Here is a 16,521-nt window from a genome sequence, read left to right on the forward strand (position 1 = left end):
TGCTGGCTGCTGGTCACCTATGCTACATGCCCTGCTGCTCGCTTCTCTACACAGGTTGCTGGTCGGCTGAAGCATCTCTACTCCTGGTGCTACGTGTGCTGCTGATCACTTCTCTACACAGGCTGCTGGTCGGCACTTTGGAACTGGTCGTACAGTCGTACAGCAGCCAAGGAATCGTCTATACGGGCTGTACACTCAACCTTATTTAATTATTATTTCTTTGTTTACTAAAGTCTATGGTTGCAAGTTCACATTCATTAAAGTTTGGGCGAACAAACTTATAATTTATAAGAGAAGTTCACATCGGGCTCGACTATTTTAATGAACCGGGACCAATTTTTAGGTTTGGGCACCCGGGCATGGACCAGAAACCCACGAGTTGCTAAGAGTGACCCTAGAGCCTATTTTTGCCAGACACGAGTTGATTTTTTGGGTTTTTTGGGGTGTGGTGAAGGGCAGCCAGATGGAGTAGGTCGACTTCTTCTATAGAGGGTATATGGGCTGTGGACAGTAGTAGGAACTGTGGAAAAGCTGGCCGACTCCATGCACAAGAGCTACAGGGCTGGTTGACTTATGGAACAGGATTAATAAGGCTGGTCGGCTGTTGAAAAGCAGGTTACGGGACTGGCCGACAGTGTTTTCTCCCTCTTCTATTGCTGGTCGGGTTTCCACAATCCACAGAGAGCCAGTCGATTTGCTTAACTGCTCCCTAAAGCTGGTCAACTTCCTCTACTGCTTTCTCTTTTGGCTGGTTGTGCTGATTTACAGCAGATTTCAGCAATACTCTAAGGGTTTCCTTGAGATGGAGCAGATAAAGGTTGTGCCCGGTTCAACACAGCTTCAAGGGAAGTAAAACAATTGTCCTAAGTGCTATATTGGGCCTGTTTGGAGCTGTTGAATCGCACAATCGTGTGGCCTAAGTGCTATATTGGGCTTGTTTGGAGCTTCTGAATCACACAATCGTGTGGAAAGCCGTAAAACTAAGGAACAGTTGGTGACTGTGTAAGCCCAGGTTGGTGACCAAGGGCTTGGTTTCACAGGACAGCAGTTGGTGACTTCTTTGGCCCAGGTTGGTGACCGAGGGTTGGATTTATCTCGACAGCAGTTGGTGACTGCTTTGGCCTTGGTTGGTGACCAAAGATTTGTTTTCTCTATTGGGCAGTTGGTGACTGCCTTGCTCTGGTTGGTGACCGAGAACTTGAATTGTTTGTTTTCCACAGATTTGGATAAATCTGGTGCTGGCCGAGGAGTGGAACTCCCGGGCACCCACATCTTGTATAAGAGAACACTCTGTTGGTAATAAAGATACCTCGGGGGGGAGGGGGGGGGGGGGGGGGGGGACACGGGCCCAACTTCATGGTATTGTCTAACTTGGCGCCTCAAGGCCTCCAACTCAAATCTTACATCAACAAGATCTGTATATGCAATACCGGCAGTCTCTCCTACATTTGCCCTCTCTTGCTCAGGAGGAGTATAAGCGATTCCAATAGATCCCTCGGCATGTGCCCTCTCCTGCCCAAGAGCCTCAGCTTGAGTGCTCATGTTATCTCTTCTGTATGAAGAAAAATTTTGTATGCCCAAAAATCACCCTTTCTCAAGCAGAGAAAGAAGCCTATGCTCTGATACCAATGTCACAAAGCGGGCACGTGTAATACAAAAAACCAATGGCTCAAATCACAAAATCACAGCATACATTCAACATCAATCACAACAAGAGCATGAATCCATACGTCTGCCACAGAGATGATGCAGCCTTTGAGGCCATGGCAGCAGAGATGGGATACAAAGATCCTGGTGAATTGACCAAGTCTTATCTAAGAGTATCCGAGGACTCCAGTGGAAGAAAGGTTTCTCGCTCGGAAGCACATGCAGATTTTGATGATTGAGAAGAGGCCATATCTCATCCTCATCATTCTGCTCCACGCCGAGAGTGTTCTCATCATGCTGATTCCACCCGATCTACAAGTGCTGCTCGGGATAGTGGAAAGAGAGCTCGTCATGTGTCCCCTATGGCTAAAACTGATGAGCATGGCAGATCTCATTCAAAGAAGAAAGCCAAAGAGTTTAAGTAAAGGGATAAGGACATCAAATTTGAGAACTTCTTTGGGAAGCTGGAAGTTACCAAAGCTCTTCCTTTTACTCGGCAGTTTGAGATAGCTTTTTGCAATGAAGACTTCTCGGAGAAGTCTAAACTGAGACGTGTGGGTATGTATCTAAGAGATACAGCTAGTGATTGGTGGATGGCCAAACTCTTGGAACAAAGTGCTGCCCGCACATGGGCTGAATTCAAAATTCAATTTTATGATCAATTCTTACCACCAAACTTTGCTAAAAATGTGCGCAAAGAATGGGATTGGCTGAAACAAGAAGAAGGGGAGTCGGTGCAGACTTACATCGCCAAATATTGGAAGGTACTGCTGAAAGTTACCCCTTTCATGACACTCTTTGATGAAGAGAAGAAAAGAAAGTTTGAGTCTGGGTTGCATCCAATCATTCAAGAGAGCCTTAAAGTGAACCCAAACCAAACCCTTCGGCAGTTAACGCATTCGGCTACCGTGGCAGAGACATTGCACATAAAACATGATAAATCTAAGCCAATTTCAGATTCTTTCAAGGCCAAGAAGAGAGCTGGTTATGACCAAAAAAAGGGCAGACAACCCCTAAAAAGTGATCAAAAAGATACCCAAGGTACAAAGGAACCTCCATCCAAGAAGCCGTGCAGGCCTCAAGTCATGCCATTAGTGTCGCCTATCATCAAGACCTCTCAGATATGCGAGATGATCACGCAGATGATGATTTTCATCATATATGGACTGATTTACAACAGGGTAATTCAGTCCCGAATTATTCCATACATGATGGGTATTTGATGGCGCACAACCGCCTTGGTGTGCATAAAAACTGAAGGCAAAAACTGTTGGAAGAATGCCATGTACCACCTTATGCAGGACATAGAGGCATTCTTGCCACCACACACGCTTTGAAGAAGTATTTCTTTTGACCTCAAATGCGTAAAGACATTGATGATTATGTTCGCCAATGTTTGGTTTGCCAGAAGGACAAATTTGACAAGCATAAGACTCCAAGGTTGCTGCAACCATTGCCGATTCCGAATCAGCCTGGGGAAAGTATCGCCATGGATTTTATCATGGATCTTCCGAAAACAAAGCAAAGGAATGATGCTATTTGGACTATTGTGGACAGGTTCAGTAAACAAGCACATTTCATTCCAATACGGAAGACCATAAAGCCAAAGCATATGGCGAAGATATTTTTGGTCCAAATCTTCAAGCTTCATGACATGCCAAAGACAATTGTGGGGGATCACTAGTCTCTTTTGGCGCGCACTATTTGATAATATGGGAACCAAACTGAATTTTTCTTCGGCATATCATCCTCAAACAGATGGGCAAAGTGAAATTGCAAATTCAACAGTGCTTGATTTGCTAAAATCATATGTTTCTGACCGCAAATCAGACTGAAGAAGTATTTACCACTTGTTGAGTTTGCCTTCAACAATACAGTCCATACTTCTAGAAGTAAGGCACCCTTTGAAATTGTGTATGGCAAAGTAGTTTTGCCTCCTATACTACGCACCAAGGATGAAATATTTGCAGGAGATGAGTACGTTAGGGATATGGATACTGTCTTCTCACAGGTAAGGACAGCCATACAAAGATTCCAAGAAAAGCATAAGAAAGCTATAGATAAACATCGAAAAGAGTTGCAGTTCAAGGAGGGTGATTGGGTTTCATTGAAATTCCAAAAAGCTTGCCTCCGTAAGAAGACAGGCAAAGAGAAAATGTATCCCAAGCTATCTTGAAGGTATTATGGACCATTTCAAATCTTGGAGAAGATCAATGAGGTAGCTTTTCAATTGGTGTTACCAGATCATTGGCGGATACATAATGCTTTTCATGTCAGTCCCTGAAACCATATGTTGGTCCAAATCCTTTGGAACCGGTACTGGAGGACTAACCGAAGATTGATGAATTGAAAGAAATCTTGCAGCCTGAGCAGATTGTCTTCCACAAGGAACAAAATGTGCCTCAAGGCAAGCTTATTCGTAGATATCCGGTTAAATTCAAAAACTACCCAACACTTGATGTGAAGTGGGTTGATGAAGAATACTTTAAGGACTACCCGGATCTCCTTACAGCATATATGGACGCTTTTCGGTTAAGGACAACTGATTAGAAGCCGAGGGGAATGTCACAATCATCCAAAGATCTGTGCCATGCGGAAGAAATTTCCTAGAGCATGATGAATTCACTCATGTAAGAGCTACTAACTTTAGTGAGTGATTAGAGTTGGTGACTCTAAGTCAGTAAGAAGAGTTGGCGACTCTGACTACTGTAGTTATGCATTCATGCAAGGGTTGGTGACCCTAGTGTCTACATAAAATCATAAAAGAGTTGGTGACTCTGTTCATTGAGTATGTTAACTCATCGAAGGGTTGGTGGTCCTGCTGAGTTAGCTGGGCTCATGCAACGGCAATGGCTCTAGTGAGTGAAACATTTGGATCCAACATGGGTGGTGCCCATGGTCGTGACAGTTTTTGAGTACAAGATGGCAATTTGGGAGATTTAATCCAAATCATCGCGCACAAGCATTTTCCTATGAAGTGCACTTGCATGTGTGACTTGTTTTGTTTACCTGGACGTTACATTGTCAGAATATGCAGCGGAAATGATATCCAAACTTGGGTAGACAAGAGCAAGTAGACTGCAGAAAATAATCAGCACAAGAAACACAGAGAGATGTGTGTAAACTCTTCTCTATACACAAGATCCCGGAGATAACTGAATGAGAAAGTGGAGGAGGATGGGGGGCAATATATACAAGCCCATGAGGGCAGTCGGCCAGCACTAAAAAGTGCCCACGACTAGGTAAATGTCCACGACTGCTGAAAAATAGCAGTCGGCCAGCATCTGATGCCCTACGCCTGCACAGAACAAGTCGGCCAGCACTCAGACAGCCCACGACTGCTACAGATGCAGTCGGCCAGCTTCAGAGTGCTCCTGGCATCAACTGGCAGCCCTCCAGCCACTAGAAAAAAATGGGAAAAATAGGGAAAAAATACAGGGAGTGTGGAAAAATGATATACGGGCGGGCACACCCACAACAGAGGCCCTGGTGTATACAAATAGACAGGAGATGACTTCTAACACCCCCTCTCAGCTCCTGGCTGTGTAACCAACCCCAGGGAGCTGGAGTGCCGCCTGAGCGTAGCCTGAGGTAGAGACTTCGTGAAGAGGTCCGCCGCATTGTCCTCCGTCGAACAATAAAGTAGCAAGATGTCACCCGCCAAGATCTTCTCACAAACAAAGTGATACTGTATCTCTATATGCTTGGTTCGGGCATGGAAAACCGGGTTCCGAGCAATAGCTATACAACTCTGGTTATCACACTGGATGACTGTGGGCTCCCTCTGTGGAAACCCCATCTCATCAAGCAGCCTCCGCAGCCATACAACCTCACAAGCAGCACCACAAGCAGCCCGATACTCTGCCTCTGTCGAAGAAAGGGCAATAGTCGGCTGCTTCTTGCTGCTCCAAGAAACCGCTCCTGAGCCGAGGGTAAAAGTGTATCCTGAAGTAGATCTCCTCGTGTCTGGATCTCCTCCCCAATCTGAGTCACTCCAACCTTGGAGCTTGACTCCATTCCCTCCTGTGTAAAAGAGTCCCAGATCCTTCGTACTCTGCAGATACCGCAAGATCCGCAATCCTGCGTCCCAATGAGTCTTCAATGGCGTCTGCATAAAAGAGCTCAACAGCCCCACGGAGAAGCTCAAGTCCAATCTGGTGTTCAGCAACCAGATCAATGAACCAACCAACTTCCGGTACTGCGAGGCATCAACTGGCTCACAAGGATCTGTAACGGTTAACTTTGTGTTCGGGTCCATCGGCGAAGTAATAGGCTTGCAGTTCTCCATCCCAAAGGCCTCAAGCAACTCATGAACATACCGCTGCTGAGAGACGAAAAACCCCCTCTGGGTCTGCCAGATCTCCAATCCCAAGAAGTGGAGTAAGCCTAAGTCGGTCATCTCAAACTCCTTTGACAAGGCAGCCTTCGTCACTCCAATGTGCTCCACATGACCGCCGGTGAGAATGAGATCATCCACATAAAGGATGATGAGTGTGACCATGCCGCGTTCCCGAAAGAGATACAGGTTCGGATCTGCAACCGATCTCTGGAATCCAGTCCGAATAAAGAAGGAATCAATCTTCTGATTCCAAGCCCGCGGAGCCTGCTTAAGACCATACAAGGCCTTACGTAACCTGTAAACCATCCCTTCCGATCCTAGAACAATGAAGCCTGGAGGCTGCTCAACGTACACCTCCTCCTGCAGGTCACCATTAAGGAACGCCGATTTTACATCCATCTGGTACACGGGCCACCTCTGAGAAGAAGCAAGGGCAAGAACGGTCCGAATCGTGGTCATCCGCGCTGTTGGTGCAAAGGTATCCTCGTAGTCGATGCCTGGCCGCTGAGCATAACCCTTAGCCACGAGCCTGGCTTTTTGTTTGTCCACCGACCCATCAGCCGCGTACTTGGTCTTAAAGACCCATTTGACACCAATGACTGACCGCTTCGACGGCCTCGGTACCAACTCCCAAGTGTTGTTCTTCTCGATGGCGTCAAGTTCCACCTGCATGGCTTCCCTCCAAGTATCCTGTGAAAGGGCTTCCTTTACGGAAGTGGGCTCTTTATCCCGCATGATACGAGACATAAGAGCATAGTTCACCTGAAGAAGCTCCGCCGTGTTGCTTTTATCTCGAACTCGATGTGATCTTCGAGGGCCGTCCTCTGTGGTCCACTCGGAGGGTAGCTCCGTGACACCTGACTCCCGAAGGGTGTCCATCAACCACCTAGGTACTCGAACAGATCGTGGAGCCTCCTGTGGTCGCGGGGGCTCAACTCCAGCTACGGGCTCAACCTCCTGTGATGACTGAGGTGGATCAACTGGAGTGATAGACTAGGAATCATCACCAGACTCTGGATCTCCAAGAAGTGGCGGCTCCTCGACAGTGGATGCTGGAACATGCTCGTCAAAGACCACATCCCGGCTGACAACAATCTTGTTCCTCTCTGGATCATACAACCTGTATCCCTTGGAAAGAGAGTTATACCCCACAAATACCAGCTTGCGGGACTTGGAGTCAAGCTTCCCCCTTTGCCTCTTCGGAATATGTACATACGCGTCACTCCCAAAGACACAGAAGTGCGAGACATTGGGTTTCCTGCCAAAATATGCCTCAAATGGAGTCATATGGGGTACAGAAGTCGTCGGAGAGCGGTTAATGGTATGGACAGCTGTTGCCACAGCCTCACCCCAAAGTGGACAAGGAAGATCTCGATGCTCCAGCATGGTCCTCGCCATCTCCACCACAGTCCTGTTCTTACGTTCAACAACTCCATTCTCCGAAGGCGATCCGGTATTGGCCAATTCCCTCTTGATGCCATGATCTGCACAAAACCGAAAGAATACAGTCGAGGAGAATTCCCCTCCTTTGTCAGCCCTGAGAGTCTTGACCTGAAATCCAGACTCTTTCTCCACCATCACGTGCCAATCCTTGAACCGAGCAAAAGCCTGGTCCTTAAGCCTGGTCCTTCTGTGAAAGAAAGTAGACCCACGTGAATCTGGTACAATCATCAACAAGCAGCATGAAGTAGAGAGATCCTCCCAAGGATGGTATCTACTGTGGTCCACACAAGTCAGTGTGAATCAACTCCAAAGGTTTCGAAGCCCGCCTGGAAGCCTGCTTCGGAAAGGATTCCCTGTGCTGCTTACCACGTATGCAAGAACTGCAGCGTCCTTGCCTACTACCAACATCTGGCAAGCCAACCACCATCTGGTCCCGGAAGGCGCGCCGCAAAGCATCCACATTTAAGTGGCCAAAACGAAAGTGCCACAAGTCTCCGACCTGAGAGCCTGTCAGTGAGGAGAGTGCCGAGAGTTTGTAGATACCGTTCTCCACACCGCCTTCCCAAACAACTTTGCCTGTCTCACGGTCCCTTAGAGCAACTGAATGCTCCTCAAATTCCACCCGAAAGCCAGTCTTGCATACCTCATGCACTGACAAAAGATGAAAGCCCAGAGCAGGGACATAAAGAACACGGGAAGCATGCTTGCCCCCCTTGCCGTCGGGAATGATCTCCATCCGACCCTCACTATGAATCGGAATAGTGGAGTTATCACCAATAAAGATACGACCTGACTGCCGCTTCAGATCCAGGAAGAAGTCACGGGATGGAGTCATGTGCCTGGAAGCACCACTGTCGAGAATCCATTCCCGAGTATCCTTTGCGGTGAAGCCAACTGCCTCCTCGCTCGAAGACGATGAATCATCGGAGTCCACCATCTCCAAGTGCACAAATGCCGGAGTCTTCGCAGCTGAGGCTGAGGACTTAGCACTCTTCCCTGTCCGCTTAGGGCACTTCCTCCAGTAGTGGCCTTTCTCGCCACAATCATTGCAAGATCTTTCGGCCTTCAGCTTCTCTCGTTCTGGATCAGGCTTCTTCTCGGAAGACTTATCTGGTGAAGCCTTCCCTTTGCCCTTGTTGGTATTACGGCCTTTCGACCGTTGGCCAGTTAAGGCCTCCGAACCTCCGCCGTGAGGAGGGTTCGTAAAACGTTCCTCCTGGTCCAAGACCATTGACACAAGCTCCTCCCAAGTAATGGTGCTAAGCCTGCCACTCGTGATCAACGAGGAATAGAAAGCGGAATACTGACCAGGCAAGTGAGAAAGTAACGTGATGGCCATATCTTCGGACGATATCTCTTTCCCAGCTTGAAGGACTTCCTGCTGAAGGGCCTGCAGCTTGTTAATGTGTTCCCGCATCGTCGAAGACTTTGCAGGGTTCATAACCCGCATCTGCACTTCCAAGGATATCCGCTTCATGGGTGACACCCTGTTGTACAAAGAAGCCAAGTGCTCCCATATGCCTCTCGCCAGCGTCATATGCTTCACATGGTTGATCACCTGTGGTGTGCATTTGAGGAATATAAACGACCGGACCCTGGCGTTGACACGGTCCCACATTTGTGCCTGTGCCTCTCGATCTTTCCTCGTCGATAAAACCTCCCCTTTCTCAGCTTTCGGCCTTGGCACCCCTTTGATAATAAAATCAGCAAGATCATATGACTCCAGAACTGACTCCATCATGACCTTCCAGATGCCATAATTGGACCCGTCCAACTGCCGATCCACTGGGAACGAGGGAAGAGTCGGAATCTTCACGTGCTTCTCTGCCATCTCGAGTAAATCTGCCATCTCGGAGAGTAACCTGAAAGGGTGGGTGGGTGGGAAAAATCTGAAAATCAGAATATATGCAAGTGGCTGTCCAGCCCCTCTGCCCACCTTCCTCTTGCACCTTCACTTCCCGTTCAGCCCGAAACAGTCCACCGATCAGCAACCTGTTGCTCCCCCTCTTGCTCAGAAAAACGCCCAAGATCTGCTAGAGCCTAGGGCTCTGATACCATGTCAGAATATGCAGCGGAAATGATATCCAAACTTGGGTAGACAAGAGCAAGTAGACTGCAGAAAATAATCAGCACAAGAAACACAGAGAGATGTGTGTAAACTCTTCTCTATACACAAGATCCCGGAGATAACTGAATGAGAAAGTGGAGGAGGATGGGGGGCAATATATACAAGCCCATGAGGGCAGTCGGCCGGCACTAAAAAGTGCCCACGACTAGGTAAATGTCCACGACTGCTGAAAAATAGCAGTCGGCCAGCATCTGATGCCCTACGCCTGCACAGAACAAGTCGGCCAGCACTCAGACAGCCCACGACTGCTACAGATGCAGTCGGCCAGCTTCAGAGTGCTCCTGGCATCAACTGGCAGCCCTCCAGCCACTAGAAAAAAATGGGAAAAATAGGGAAAAAAATACGGGGAGTGTGGAAAAATGATATACGGGCGGGCACACCCACAACAGAGGCCCTGGTGTATACAAATAGACAGGAGATGACTTCTAACATACATGGTATTTTTCTTGTGAATGTCCACACGGGCATCGGGGATGCATAGACACCCTGTGCATGCGCGTGTGCACACCTGTTTGGGACTAAGGTGGTGAATTTTATGTGTTTTGCAGGTGGTAAGTCTGCACACTCGACCTTATTTAATTATTATTTCTTTGTTTACTAAAGTCTATGATTGCAGGTTCACATTCATTAAAGTTTGGGTGGACAAACTTATAATTTATAAGAGAGTTCACATCAGGCTCAACTATTTTGATGAACCGGGACCAATTTTTGGGTTTGGGCACTCAGGCATGGACCAAAAACCCACAAGTTGCTGAAAGTGACACTGGGGGCTATTTTTGCCAAACACGAGATGCTTTTTTGGGTTTTTTGGGGTGTGGAGCAAGCCAAGGGCAACCAGATGGGGCAGGTCGACTTCTTCTATAGAGGGTATAAGGGCTATGGACGACCATAGGAACTGTGGAAAAGCTGGCCGACTCCATGCACAAGAGCTACAGGGCTGGTCTACTTCTGGAACAGGATCAATAAGCCTGGTCAGCTGTTGAAAAACAAGTTGCAAGGCTGGCCAACAGTGTTTTCTCTCTCTTCTATTGCTGGTCGGGTTTGCACAATCCACAGAGGGCCAGTCAAGTTGCTAAACTGCTCCCTAAAGCTGGTCGACTTCCTCTACTGCTTTCTCTTTTGGCTGGTTGTGCTGATTTACAGCAGATTTCAGTAATACTCTAAGGGTTTCCTTGAGAAGGAGCAGATATAGGTTGTGCTCGGCTTCAACAAAGCTTCAAGGGAAGCAAGACGATTGGCCTAAGTGCTGTATTGGGCCTGTTTGGAGCTGCTGAATTGCACAATCGTGTGGACAGCCATGAAACTAAGGAACAGTTGGTGACTGTGTAAGCCCAGGTTGGTGACCAAGGGCTTGGTTTCACGGGATAGTAGTTGGTGACTACTTTGGCCCTGGTTGGTGACCAAGGGTTGGATTTATCAAGATAGCAGTTGGTGACTACTTTGGCCTTAGTTGGTGACCAGGGATTTGTACAAATTTGGATAAATCTGGTGTTGGCTGAGGAGTGGAACTCTCGGGGGCTCGCATCTTGTATATAAGAGAACACTTTGTTGGTAATAAAGATACCTCGGGGGGGGGGGGGGGGGGGGGGGGGGGGGGGGGGGGGAGGGGGGGGGGAGGAGGTGCTAGCCCAACTTCAGCCCCTAGTGTTGTGTCCAAGATTATCTTATGTGGTTGCAAGATGTGTATGTGATTTATGATGTCCATGGCAAATGTATTGATTCATGCTCATGTTGTGATGGATGTTGAATGTATGTTGTGATTTGAGCCATTGGTTTTCTGTATTACACATGCCCGCTTTGTGACATGTATGGCCAACGCTAAGGGAAAAGAGAGAGAAGGCTGCAATCGGCAAGGAGAGATGTGCGCTTGATGATAAAAACAACCCCACTCAGCTTTTTATAAAGTCGACCTCCTCTATATTTGAAGTGTTTTTTTCCTTTTTGCCCAAAATATCAACTTTATGCTTTTCGAGCTTGATAACACAGTGAAAGAACCATAAACAATATAAAAACACTGCACTAAGCCGGAACAGCCGGCCCCCCGTAGGAACTTATTTATTCAAATAGAAGCTTTTACAATAAACCAAGGTGCGGGTGCATACAACACCGGATTTTCCACAAAGCATCAGCAAACCACTTGCCCAGATATCTATCTGGTGCCAAGATAAATCACAGCACCAAAAGCCATCCGAAAACTATCTCAAAACAGTCCCATGAATCAGCTCATAAACAATCCATAGAACAGCCCGGTACGAAGCCAAAAACAGCCCCGAACTCCACACCAAAACAGAGCCTCAAATCAGCCCCAAAAGAGCTCTCAAAACTATCCTAGATTCCTCCAAAACAGCCCCAAATTTGCCCACAACAAGGCCAGGAACTGTGAGTGAAGTAGCCCAAGTTTCATGTAGGCGCAATATGTCTAGCCAAATTTTAATTATGTGTGAACACATTGACTTATAAACCTTATAAGTCACTTTAATGATGAAAATCCCATGCTGATCATGCTATGTGGCCATCTTTCAGGCCAAACTTCGCCAGTGAATGCTTCAGCTTTCTTCTGTGGAAAATCCCCATTCACACCTTGGTTCCACTCAATGTGTGAAACACTAGTCAAGACTGGTGAAGGGACCAAATGGTGATAGCTTGGGCGGAGGGATTCTCAAGATTCTCACCCTTGCTAAGTGGCTTGGATTGGGATACTATTTGTTTTGTTCTCATTGTGATATATAGAAATTTGGTATCCATAGGGCACCCACAAAGCTTGTAAACTTAACCCACTTTGGAATAATACAAGTCCTAAGGGGGGTCGGCCCATTCCAACCCATGTGTGTCCTTTTTCTTAAGTGTGGTGATAAGTTGAATGGAATTGCGCTTCATTTGGTGTTATTCTCACTGATACATATTTAGCTCCGAGATTCGTACTCTACCGTGCATTTCACAAACAGTATCGATCGTCTGAGGGTGGGTATCACTGGTATGGGACACTAGTACATGTAGCATGGTGTATAGATTGGTTGTGATGCCCATAGTATGATGATACCTTTGATCAGATGACTATACTTTCATATCACCTCTTATGAAAGATATGTTCCCACGATGAACATAAAAACTAATTACATCTTACCCAGTTGATGTAACTAATAAGTTTGTTCATTGCCCAATGCCAACTTGTATAATTGGTAAGACAATCTCTCAATTATCAAGTGGTAGAAGTGTTCACGTTTAGCTAGACATAAATTAAGAAATTCATGGATAAACCTTGAAAAGCATATCCATACCTTCTTCAACTGCATACCTTAATGGATAACCTCTTGAGGTATGGGATACAAGAGTGGTGACATAACTTGGTTTCATAAATTAATTTCCATTTACAAAACCATGTTTGTGTTGGAATGGATTCTTGCCCTCTTGCTCCACACAATGTAATATCCCACATAGTGGGTTGGGGTCTGATTGATGACTCTATATAGGGCTAAATGCCCATTGGTCTTCCCTCATCCCCCACCTTTATGGTGGTTTCACAAGATCTTCGGGGAAAGTGGCGGGGGGGGGGGGGGGGCAGGGGGAACCCGAGCCAGTTGTTGGCCTCCATCCGCATGCTGCGCCTCCACTTTGCGAGTAGTACTCTACGGTTCTGCATTCTTTCACGGGATCAGAGCCTCGTCAGCTCTTGCTCGACATCGGGCTTCACATCTAGGGGGGTGTTGAAATGGATTCTTGCCCTCCTACTCCTCACGTTGCCATGTGGCAACGTAATATTCCACATAGTGCTGTTGGGGTCTAATTGACTCATCAATATAGGGCTAAATGCCCATTGGTCTCCCCTCATCCCCTACCTTTATGGTGGTTTCACGGAATCTTCGGGTGGGGGGGACCGAGGCGGTTGTTGGCCTACGTCCATGTGTTGCACCTCCACTCTGCTACTCTACGATTCCTCGTTCTTTTAGTTTGGCTTCAGCCACGAATTTATTGACTAATAGGCTTAGAGATGTAGTTAACTTTCTCAAGTTGTGAGAAGATAAGTCATGGCATAGCTTAGTTATAAGCTAAGCTTACATCCAAGATCATTCAATTGGTGTATCTCTAGATCCTTCCGGATTAAGAAGTGAAAGTTTTTTGCAAATTCCTTCCTTGGTTGGACATGTGAAGAAAATTCTCACCTTGAATTAGTAGCGGACTTAGCATGTTTCCCTAAAAACTCATGAGTTTGCACTCTAGAACAAGATTGTTCTAGAGATGTCAAACAAGTGGACAAGTCATACAAGAGTTGAGATCTCTAATGTGATTGTGGAATCTCTAAGGAGTTGCTCCCTATCTTTTTACTAGTTACCACTTCACCAAATGAGTGGGGAGTCCAGATCAAAGAAGGGAGAATGTTTGGACCCAATTGGCAGTAACGATTGCATACAATTTAAGGCTAGGCTTATACGTAGGGTGGTCCGATAAGAAATTCACAAGGAACAAGTGACTTACGGGCACTTTATTGGCGTGGGTTAATGTGAAAGTCTATATTTAGCTATAATTATTAATAAGTATGCTTTAATTATCAACCCCAAGCCTATATAAATGAGTGATTGACTCATAAGTGCACATCCCATCAAGACCCAAGCAAGGCCTAGACCTTGAGCTCTAGCCGCACACCTTGGAGGGATGGGCAACAATGGTATGGAGCGTCATGGCTAGGTAAGGAATGTGATCAAGGTGTTGGTCTAGCCTCACAGCTCGGGGGTGCTCCATGGGAGCTATGGTTGAGAGGTGAGCCGCTAGCAATATCTATTATGAGTTTGTTCATGTGATTTATCTAGCCTCACAGCTCGGGGGTGCTCCATGGGAGCTATGGTTGAGAGGTGAGCCACTAGCAATATCTATTATGAGTTTGTTCATGTGATTTATATGAACAAAATCATCAGGAATTCATGTAATAGTTTCATGCTTAATCTTGCAACTTGTGGACAAGAGCATAGATTGCTAGAATCTAGATCCATCTTGCATAGATTTTTTGTATACACTAATTAAAATGATTATGGTTACATAATAATTTAGCAATACCTCAACCATAATGGGGGAAAAAAACCTTAAGGTGCCGTACATAAAAGTATAGGTCCACACGCTCTGCATCATCATCCATATCTTCATTTCTTTGTTTCCTTAGCCCACACTTGTATCCACATATACATGTATGCGTATGTAGATGCTGTATATATAAACATACCCTATGCATATCTATGTGTATATGCACATGTGCATATAAGGGCTTAATTTGGGATTCAATTTGAGGCATTTCTTGAAAAAGCTTCCACACTTGAGGTTTCTAAACTTGTCAAAAAAATAAGACTCTAGCAACACCCCAACACCTGTGCACACACTCACACAGGCTGCTACTCTGAGCTACAGCACAGGGAAAACCAACCATTATAATACAGGATATCCTGGACTCCATAAGACATAGCATCAAGACTGGGATGGGAATAAAAACAGAGCATTTTTAGCATCAAAACTGAGATAGGTCCATTATAAAAGCACCGTGAAAAAGGCATCAAGACAGAGATGGGTTCAAAGCAAAGTATTTTTAGCATCAAAGCTGAGACGGCTCCATGAAAAAAACATGTTAAGCATCAAGATTTAGATGAGTTATTGAGGAATACCATGGCCACGGTCACCACCAACTTTGTTGAACATCATGATGAAGCCGATGACGATGCCAATGGCGCCAAAGGCCAAGAGCGAGACTGCGAGGGCAATCTCTTTGACAGGGGGGCGGTTGTGCACGATGAAGGTGCCCTCAAAGTCATCCTCACTAATGGAGAATGTACGATCCACATAGGCCATTAGAGGCAATTAACGTAATTTTTCAGAGCTTGATCAACTCACACCTGCACAGTCATGAAATTGGGTCAGTTTTGAGGGCGGTAGCAACAACAGAAACCGCAAGGGATTTCACCTGCTGTTCTTCAAAAATTGACTACTTCTTTTCTTTTTCTTCCAACTTTTGCATATACCATGAAGAGCCCTTACCTCGTTGCAAGAAGGAATGGCTGGGTGCTATGGGTGATCTGCTGCTGTGCAGAAAGCTTTGAGATTCAAGATAGGCCCCAACGCCCGCCAGGATAATAAATTCCTTGAGCAAAAGAACCGTTTCAGACTAGAGGCGCTAATTTAGGTTCTTTGGGCAGTTACTTCGCCTTTGAAAGACAAAATTTGGGCAAGTGGAGTTGGGCACTTGTTGATAGGACTCACATTAATTTAATAACTAAGGGTGTTTACACACTTGGGTGGAAGCCCACGAAAAAGTTTTGCCCAACCAATCAGATCACCACAATCACCCATCCATCTGACATTTCTTTATAGACTGTGACACACCCATGCACCCTCAGCGCGCTAATGTGTTGCTGTGTGACTGGAGCCCAACAACCACCATTCCAATTTCGAGTGGAATACCTACCCATAGCTCTCAGAACGCCTTTTCCGTGGGCATGCCCGTGGTCTATAAAGGGTATTGTTGCCCAGCAATTGTTTATCAAAAAGGTGCCTGCCCATAGCTCTTAACCTGTTTCGTGAGCAGGCCCGTAGTCTGTAAACACCCTAAGTTGCCTGAAATTATCTTCGTTACACTTGTTGATGGCATAGGAGCTGAAGCACATAACCTTAAAAGTCTTGCATAAGGCTTGATTAAATCTTTAATGAGGATTTAGGTAGGCTATTCCATTCTTTTGAAAAAATTTTCTTATCAATGAATGCGTTGACCACCAGCTCTCCAGTAAATGGCAGTTGTGTATCACATGATCTTTTATAGCTTTCCTTAACCCTATAGTCCTTTATCCCCTTTTCCCCTTTCTTCATGAAACTTTTATCAATTTGCACATATGGCAAGCACTTTCGAAAAGCTATAGTGATCCCTTCACTTGTTTTAATTGAATGCAATTGTGATGAGAAAAAGAAAAACCTTAATGGTGCCTTACATAAC

The 16,521-nt window shown here is 46.1% G+C and overlaps 1 protein-coding gene across 1 annotated transcript in view; it reads right to left on the bottom strand.

The window, feature by feature from the left end:
• LOC147613146 (uncharacterized) overlaps positions 1-15,709 on the bottom strand; it is a 38,312-nt gene extending 22,603 nt beyond the window's left edge. The window contains exons 1-2 of the mRNA XM_086782429.1: positions 15,573-15,709; positions 15,203-15,430 (exon numbers count right to left, since the gene is read on the bottom strand). Coding sequence (XP_086638555.1) covers positions 15,203-15,386 — 184 coding nt within the window. The 5' untranslated portion in view covers positions 15,387-15,430; positions 15,573-15,709. The remainder of the gene's footprint in view (positions 1-15,202; positions 15,431-15,572) is intronic.
• Positions 15,710-16,521: the final 812 nt, after the last annotated feature.

Source organism: Cibotium barometz, chromosome 44 (assembly GCF_041138505.1).
Source record: "Cibotium barometz isolate CiBa-2024 chromosome 44, ASM4113850v1, whole genome shotgun sequence".
NCBI classification, from domain to species: domain Eukaryota; kingdom Viridiplantae; phylum Streptophyta; class Polypodiopsida; order Cyatheales; family Cibotiaceae; genus Cibotium; species Cibotium barometz.